Raw genomic sequence first — 9,027 nt, 5'->3', positions numbered from 1 at the left:
ATTCAAAATCACCACATTTAGAGGTGCGTGGTTTCCACTGGACAGGGAGGGTGGTGAGTGGCCGGTGCAGCCCCATCATGAAGACGGTTTCAAGTTTAAATGTTTCTTCAGTTGATTGGAGCACTGAAGTGCGTTTGTTTCCCCGGTGTTTGAAGGAGAGCAGATCGCTTCTCCGCGGGTGTTGCGCGTCAATGCTGCTGTTTCTCACTCCATCGTCAGGGGTCGTGCCTCAACTGGGCAACATTCATTCCGCTCAAGCGGAGTGGACACGCACCTTGAGTCTGTATGGGTCAAGATGGAGCGCGTGCTTCATTCGAACAGATCTGACCATTTCATGAAAGTGCGCACTTTTTCGGCTTCGAGGCGTAAGTGGATGGAAGACGCTACATGGAAAGCGCAGCTATCCAAACCGTCTAAAACAGAAGCTGTTGCAACTGAAACTGCTGCACAAAACTGGCCGGTCTGAGGCTACACCCCAGCACGAGCAGTGACATACAAAAGTTCAACAAAAATATCAAAAAGTAGGATTATGATGAAGTCATTGTATCACAGAGGCTGTAAAAACGCCACAGGAACATTATGAGGAACATAAATGTAAAGTAGACTATCTTTGCGTTTTTATGAGAATGGACAGGCTGTTACTCTGCAGCGAACAAAATATGGAAATATGATGTTAGAGTTGTCCTTGTAGCCTGAAGAGCTCCACCTCTGGCGAAGTGCGCACGGAGTGGGCGGTTTCAGAACACGCATACACACACAGACTCTCTCTCACACACGTACACACACGCGCACGCATATTATGGACTGCAACCTGCGGATTCCTGTTAGACTCACACACACAGCCTGTAAGAAGTAGGTGACCGTCACTGAGCCCACTTCTACCGTTGAAGGGCGGCTTTTGTCAGTGCGCATCGTTGGAAAATCTTATATTTTGGAGAGCAAACACATCCGCTTAGGTAAAATGGCTTCTTTCAGGGGACTTGTTGCTCTTATATTGGTGGACTTCGTATCAAACGGCGTCTTTTGACCGATTTACCGGAGCGCTCAGAATAAAGTTTCACATGGTGCACTTTATCCTGAAGCAGCACAGCGCGCTACGGGAATCAGAAATGAAAGCAGGGCCGACACTATTTTGCGCATTTCTGTTTAGGAAGTATTTCATATGGCTTGATACACGAGCCTTTCCTCGCTTTTGATCTGCGGCTGCGACAGATAACAGCGCGCTCGGACGGACTTTGGTTACCATTACGCACATTTTACATTGGGATAGGCGACTAAAGCTCCAAGCCAGACACACTTGGGACTCCGGAGAGCACAGCGGGACAACACCATGACCAGCTGCTGGCTTGCCTTAGTCGGATTGTGGTGGAGCGCTTATTATTGCATGTTCCTGGTCGCGGGGAGTAATTATTCACTGGATGGAAACAACGAAGTGCACCCGGGTTTCATCCACCGGCGGCTGCGGACGCACGAGAAGAGGGAGATGCAGAAGGAGATTCTGACCATCCTCGGGCTGCCGCACAGACCGAGACCGCATCTGTCGCACGGAAAGTACAACTCCGCTCCTCTTTTCATGTTGGACTTATACAACACCATATCGAGCGAGGAGAAAAGCCAAGTGGAGGGCATGCTGGACCGCTATCAGACCATGCGGACGACCCAGAGTCCGCCTCTGGCCACATACCAAGAAACTGCCTTTCTAAATGACGCAGACATGGTGATGAGCTTCGTTAATCTAGGTAAGATTTGAAATTGGTTAATTTGATCGGTGATTGTTTTGTGCGTAATTGCGCTCTTGTGAAATGGTTTTGTTGGCTCGACGAGTCAAATCTCTCATTGCGAGATTGAATTAAGGGTGAAACAGGTGTTTGGCACAAGCAAGGTTTAAGCTGGGAAGAACATGCAAATGTGTGGGGATCCGCATGATGTTTATAGATGAAGCAGGAATTGGGCTCATCTTAAAATGCTTTTTTATTGTTTTTCACATTGGAAACCTGGAGCTTATGGTTGACCCACATTTTTATTTCCACAGTGCACAGGACACCAGCACAATTACGCACGAAGTAGTAGTAGAGGTAGTCACTAAGGGATCATGAACTATTGCACTGTGTGAACCACACAGAGGCCCGATAGTCCCTCGCCTCCTCTGGTTTAGGAAAGCTGATGAGGTATGTATTGTTTCGGCGTAATTTATTGTTACGCGTCCCCTCTCCGGGTAGATTGGCCCTCCTCCGCTCATTTGTAGGACCGAAATTCTGTGGTCAGTCCTGCAGTGCAATCTCCTGCATGATTTATGTCTTCGCGGGAAAAATAGACTTACAAACCATCAACCACTACCGCTGGTATTTGTATATAAAGGGCTATTCCTGCCGTTGACCTCCAGAGCAGCGATTTGCGGTTTCTGTGCGTAAATTGCGTCGCATTGTTTGTGTTACCCAAGCGGATTTGCCTTTAATTAGCTCCGGTGGCGATAAAGAGGGACACTTTAATCATAACGAGTTTGGAACATAAAAGCGAAAAGGCCTTCCTTCCATTAGCAGCTCCAGTGTTTACTGGGAGACTCTAAACAGAGCGGCTGAAGATAAACAGGCGCTGCCACAGTCAGACGCTGGTGGACGAGGAGGCTTAAATCCAGGCTGATTGTCATCCTCCTTGGGAGCGAAGGGCATTGTCGTGATCCAGCCGGGAGAGCAGTGGGAATGTATCACTGCTGAAGAATGCAGTCTCGTGTTTTTTAGCTTCTCATGAAACAGGAAGTCCTTCAAATATTTCAGCCCTCACCTTTTGTAAAGCATTTAGCAGTCACCCAGTGCCACACATGAAGAGGAGAATTAAGGTCGGAGTTGGAAAAAGCAAATGTTTCTCTACTTATTGGTCCTGTGAGTCTGGGTGTTGCAACATGCAGTGATGAAAACCAGATCTTCAGACAGGAGGAGGCCGTCGTTTTGGTATCATATATCGAAGCCCCTCACTTGGCTTCTGTGTGGGAGTGTGATGGTGGCGGCGTGGTGTTTGTGTGTCTGTGGTTTTGGTATCCCTGTGCTGTGTAAGTTTGGGTTTATACTCCTGTGTTGTTGCACATCTGGCTCTCCACTTTGATTAATCGCGTCCTGTGCATCTTTTGACGATTCCCTCAGATTTCTGCGGTGACCGGGGGATTAGGTTGCCATCTCCTCCAGCCGTACACAGAGTCCTAACCGCCCTGGAGGAGGGACAGCTTCCTCCCTGAATGTGATTGTAATTAATGTTGGACAGGCCAAGGCTTTCCATCTGCTTTGCAAATAAGGCCTTGCACGACTACCGTGTGTCATCGCCATCCGATTGGTTTTTAATGTGTCTCTTTGCTCGATTGGAGCGGTTTGTATGGAGTGACTTAGAAAACTATAGTAGAAAGTGGGCTGAAGCTCTTCTGGGTGGTCCTTCTTGTTTCAAAACCGGCCTAAAAATCTGGATATCACGTGTGGCCAAAGTAAAACTACAAATTAGAATCAAGATAAATGAAAGGAAGAAAAGAGGGGAAGCCAAACAATCTGTCAGGAACGATTTGAAAAATATAGAGCAGGATTAACAGACAGAGGCCAAAGCAGACTCGCTCATTAAAAGGCACCTTCACCACGTAATCCGTGTGTGTGAAACCAAATCAAGGCAAAGAACACTGATTTAAAACTGGATTCACCTTTTTGCCTCAGCAGATCTTCTCCGTGTGTGGATGTAAGAACCTCGGACTTTAAAGCGACCAAATAAGAAGATGACAGAGATTTAAGCGTTGTCCTGAGCTGATGTCTTTCACAGCCAGCTGCGGCAGTAGCAGATAGAGAGCTCATTTTCTGAGGGCACTCTCTTGGGGCTCGGGTAGATTTAAGAGCCCCTGTGTTACATCCAGTCTCAAGTGCAAACCATATGCCTCTCCCCCCGCGTGATTCATGTACACCTCTTGTTCAGTCATCCATTCTCCTTAGCTTTCATCACTTGTTCAGAATGACCCATTAAAAAAAAAAAAAAAAAAAAAAAAAAGCCAACCAAGTGGTGGAAAACTTCAAACTGGTGGACCAGAAGCATATTTTCCAGCTCCCTTTTCATCTTCATTCCTAGAATAGCACGTTCATCACTGTTTGCCTTGCGGACGTCCTGCTTTCCACTGAGGTCTAGTGAAGTGACACTGTGTGCGGAATGACTCATGCTGTGTGACACGCTGCAGCTCCTAACCTGTCCTAATGCCCAGCAGGGTCCTCCTAATGGTAACATTCATAGTTAAAGGGGTGTTAGACCTCTAGTAGAGCCATGCACTTGTTTACGAGCGGGTTCCCGTCTTGTTTGTCTCGTGCACAAGCACATAAAGATAACAGATGTTTTTTCTTTGTGGCTTAAACGTGCAGACTGACTTTTGAACATGAATTCAAATGATTTTACCTTTTTATTTGTAAGAGGTAACAGATAATCTTACATTAGCAGACACATCTATGTACTTAGCCGTAGTATATGTTCCCCTGAGAAGACCCTATGTGAGGTTTTAAAGTACAGTTGCGATGCGTTTAGTGGAAAAAGGATGACCTACCCTTTTCAGATGCTGGTCTCTGGTCACAGCTCCTCTATAAATCCCTCACAAGGTAATATATTGTGGAGTGAGTGGGAAGACACTGACCGCTCTTGGTAAGGTGCATCCCAGTGGAAAACAAATACAAGAGGTCAATTCTCATTTAATGACGAGTGACATATTGTTGAACAAATATCCGCAGCCACCACGTGAGGGCTATAATAGCCAGCGGGGGAAAATTTGCTATTCCGATCAGGTTTGGTTTTCGTGGTCGAGCCGCTACCTCGTGGATATTGTGAGTCAGGGATGCACAGAAATGGCTTTGGTTTCATGGGTCACGGAACATGAACTCCAAATGTTGTTCCTGTGTCATCTGCATTTAGCTGTGATGAGCTTGCCTCACCGTTGCTCTCCCGTGCCAGCCAGACGGACAGGTGTGGAGGCCTCACTAAGCTTGGCTTGGCTCAGAGCACAGCCCAAAGCTCCCAATGCTTGTTTGCTCTCCCATCCTTCACTGTTTGTCTGTTGGGTCTCACCAGAGGGAAGGTCCCATAATAATCCAGGAAAATCCATCCAAGACTTTAGAGTCAATCTTGTTTTTCTTTTCCTGCAGTTTTAAACACAGTGATTGACAGGTGAGCTTGACTCTGCCTTCCTTTTAGTTGGTGAGCAGTTTTCTATTCCAAGTGTTTCATTATCAGGTAAAATCCAGATGTCTTTTTCCAAACGTTTGTTCCCACTGAGCTACACGTGCTGTATGTATCTCTCACCAGATCACAAATCTGTTTGCATGTGTCCTGGTTTTCCGTGGCTACATGCTAAAATTAGGGTTGGTGCGACTCCAGTCCAGGTGATGGTTTTATTGCACCTTTTATTGCACCCAAACTGTTTAACTTGGCTGGATTGAGGTTCGGCCTCTCACACTGTTCTGTCAGCCATGTGGGTCATTCAGTTGTTGGACTGATCAGAGATGAGAGATGCTTTATGTGACAGGGAGAACAGCAGCTAATTTCAGTGTAGTTTCAGGGTCACTTCAGTTGTTGGCTGATATTGGACAGCAGTCAGCTCAAGATGCGTGGTGGCTTCATGTAGATGCAGTCTTAAGTTTTTGTGGCCGCTTTTAAGGCCTTCCCAGTTCCTGGAAAGTTGAATCACACCACTATTCTAACATGATTTAATGCTTTTGTGCACTTGTCTGTCATGACTGCCCTCCTTCTCTTCTCCTTTCTCCTCTCCGTCTCTGCACATCTCGTTGCTTGGCTGTAGCTGAGCTGTCACTACCTCTCTTACCTAAGTCAACAGCCAAGCTTTCTACCAGCCTACCTCCCACACTTTAAAGGCAAACAAGCCAGAAGCCTTAAGAAGTGGGTTTTCAGGAGATTAGCCGGGTCCAGACAGCCCTGGGCTTATTCTGAAATGAACTGCCCTTATTAAACGGCTGTTTTCCTTGTCTTATGATGCCTGGCTGCATTTCTCAGTGCCTAAGCTCAGGTAAGCCACTTCCCTTGCAGTGAAACGTGTCCCAAAGCCCCAGCATGATCAAATCATTAGTTGGCTTCGATCAAAGAGTCAATTGTTTGATGCAGAAGGGAGCTTTGGAAATTTTTCACTAAACCGTCTTGAAACACTTCCTGCAAAGCCGCAGAGACCAGAACAGAACACAAGACCACCCGTCACTTCACCTCAACTTTGAGCGTACCGTAAACAGTATTAGCCAGAAGTTAAGCAAGGAATTCAAGATATGCTGCAGCGGAATAAAGGATATTTTCTGAGATATAAACTTGGCAGTTGAAACCTTCCTGCAATGGTGAGAAAAGTTACATTAACAAACTGCAAACCTCTGTGTTTGTTTTCATTTGTTTACAGTATCAGATATTTCACTGCCGCTACAAGCTCGCTTGAACTTGCAGTGATGTTCAAGAATGGCCCAAGATATACAAATAATTCTGCTTATTGAGTTACAGTGTTTTAAAATGCTTCCCTTTTCTCATGTTTGGATTGTATTGGTTGTCAAGCTCTTTGGCAAAACACGCAGCTGCCTCAAGAAACAAACAGGGTTGATGGGGGAAACATCTCCGGTTAACCAGATTATGTCTTTTCCAGTCCAGCTTCATGTCTGTCGTAAAAGACGAGGTGTTGCAGGACAGCTCTATTGTCCATCTAAGTTTTCACCACAGACCGTACAGTGTGCATGAGTGCGTGCGTGTCTCCTGACAGTATTGTCTTCAGTCGGTGGAGGAACTGATGCAGATAACCTCTTACTGTGGGTGGATACATAGATGGAGGTGTGCACACACACACAGAGCTGGTCGACCCTAAGTTCAGCAGATAACCATTTATAAGAGAGCATTCCATTTACACTTGAAGTCATCCCTGTCACACACACCCTGCTCTTAACACCCCTCTCCCCCCACGCCCACCCACCCTGATGATATCTCTCCCCCTCACGCCATAACTCTCTGACTTGACGAGATGGCAGCAGAGATCGGGGCGAAGTGAAGAGATTACGCCTCTTGCCTTATTTTCTCTCTCCGTCTTCATTTCATCTCCCGTCCAGTCTCATGTCTTCATCGGACATTCCAGTTCAGAGTGATAGTGCCGTGGGATGGAGGAGTGTGACGAGATAAGGGGGTGAAGTGAGGCACACTCGCGGCTGGTAACGATCTATCGAACAAAGCCGATAACCCTGGCGGAGCATCTGATTAGGGCCTGCTGCTCCCATTTATCACCTCTGGGTGCAGGCATGGAGGAATTTGCACTGTTTGTTCTGCCATGCATCACTGTCCTCTCACTCATCTGTTGTTTGCTCCATATCTGTCCATCTCTACATTTATCTTTCTTTGTGTCTTTGCCACGTTTCAAATTATCACTGTATTTCATATTTGATTTCTCAAATCAGACCTCAGAGGGGGCCCTGACCACATGCTGTGCAACAAGCACCTAATCAGAAACAGGTTCACATGATGGCCTCCTTCAGGAACTCATATAAACAGACAGCACATGATATATTAAGCTATTGGCCATGTATTAAACATATTGATTGTAGCAGGGGTTTCACTGGAGAGTCTGGTGGTCCAAATGCAGTTTTAAAGGCTTTTTCAGCCGCAAAAGAAAAGAATTCTGGCACGAAAAAGCAACATTTTAAGATATTGAATCTGGCACAAAATGTAAAAAATCCAAAAATATTCATATATATTATGACTTTTCTCTGTTCTCTCCTTGTGTGAACTTGTGAGCAGTTATATCTCGCATGTTAAGTTATTGTTGTAACCCCTTCTATCAGTCTGAGGGTGTGGGTATGTGCTGAAAACAAAGAACGAGTGTGTGCGTATGTGTGTGTGTTTTTTTACTGCTGCATCCCTCTTTCCTGCTAAAAGTGCTATAAAACTGTCAGCCTTTGTCTCGTGTTTAACTGTCTATGAGGAGGCCATGCAGAGGAGATCATTAACCTGGAATTAGTGTGTGTGCGCTTGTGGAAAGCTCGGTTTGTATATATGACGTTTGTATATGTGAAATAAGCAAAGATGCAAACAAATGTGCGTCTTTGTTTTGATTCCTGTATTTCCCCTCCGTTTCTGCCTACAAATGCAACCAAAACCACAAAAATCCATTCTGTTGCAAGTTCCAAACACCTGCTGCCTGTGTTTTGTGTTTCGGTGGATGCGATGAAGTTTGGCGTGTAAGAGTGAAACAGACAATGCTCCAGGACAGAGGAGCGTGTGGATGCCGTAGGTGGCAATAGTGCAAACTGCATCAGCGTGCAGCTGTTATTTTGATGCGAAACAGATGGAAATCGCCACACACATCTGCTCGAAGCTGACATTCATCTACTGTTTTTAAAGCAAATATGAATGACGCATAGCTGAGAATTTAAATTAGTGACATGATGGCTCATACTTGCCAGTTGTTATAGTAAGTAAAAAGACCTTGTTTCCTTGGGCCCTGGCTGAAAACTGTTTGGGAACCACCACGTGCTTCAATGCTTTAAACAGGAACACTTATCGCTTCCTTTTCTGACCTTTTGTTTCTCCGATTTCTAGGTACTTGCTTCACTACTGTTATCTTAGCAGTTTTAGGAGTTCTATCAGCTTGGGCACATTGTCCCTCTTCAAAGGACTCGATCATTGATGTATAAATCTGTATCGTAATGCGTTTGATCCTACATTACAGCACAGGACTCGAGCTTTTTCAGTAAACAAACTTACGTGTCTTGTCTTGGAATTTCTGGTCCACCCGGTGTTCAAAAAGGTTGTGAACCTGTGAACCGCTGAACTCCGAATCGGCGTGTCCTTGTGTGCCCAGTAAACTCCATCCATTATCATAATGAGCCCTTCGTTTGCTCTGCCGGAGAGGCTCGTTCTGGTAATGGAGATGACCGCGGCCGACAGGAATGGCGTAAATGTCACGGTAAACATTCCTGCTGTCACATTCTTCTGTGAAGCCACCGGGAAACCTGCAGGGATTTATTACTAGTAACTAAAAAGAGCAGAGGA

At 45.8% G+C, this 9,027-nt stretch overlaps 1 protein-coding gene across 1 annotated transcript in view; it reads left to right on the top strand.

Moving 5' to 3' along the window:
* The first annotated feature begins 849 nt into the window (after positions 1-849).
* The window catches only part of bmp6 (bone morphogenetic protein 6), a 41,972-nt gene continuing 33,794 nt past the window's right edge, over positions 850-9,027 (top strand). Inside the window, exon 1 of the mRNA XM_076761456.1 lies at positions 850-1,739. Coding sequence (XP_076617571.1) covers positions 1,331-1,739 — 409 coding nt within the window. The 5' untranslated portion in view covers positions 850-1,330. The remainder of the gene's footprint in view (positions 1,740-9,027) is intronic.

The sequence above is a fragment of the Chaetodon auriga genome, chromosome 21 (genome assembly GCF_051107435.1).
Source record: "Chaetodon auriga isolate fChaAug3 chromosome 21, fChaAug3.hap1, whole genome shotgun sequence".
Classification (NCBI taxonomy): domain Eukaryota; kingdom Metazoa; phylum Chordata; class Actinopteri; order Chaetodontiformes; family Chaetodontidae; genus Chaetodon; species Chaetodon auriga.
Note: the sequence above shows the minus strand (reverse complement) of the source record. Positions and strands in the feature narration are given on the sequence as shown.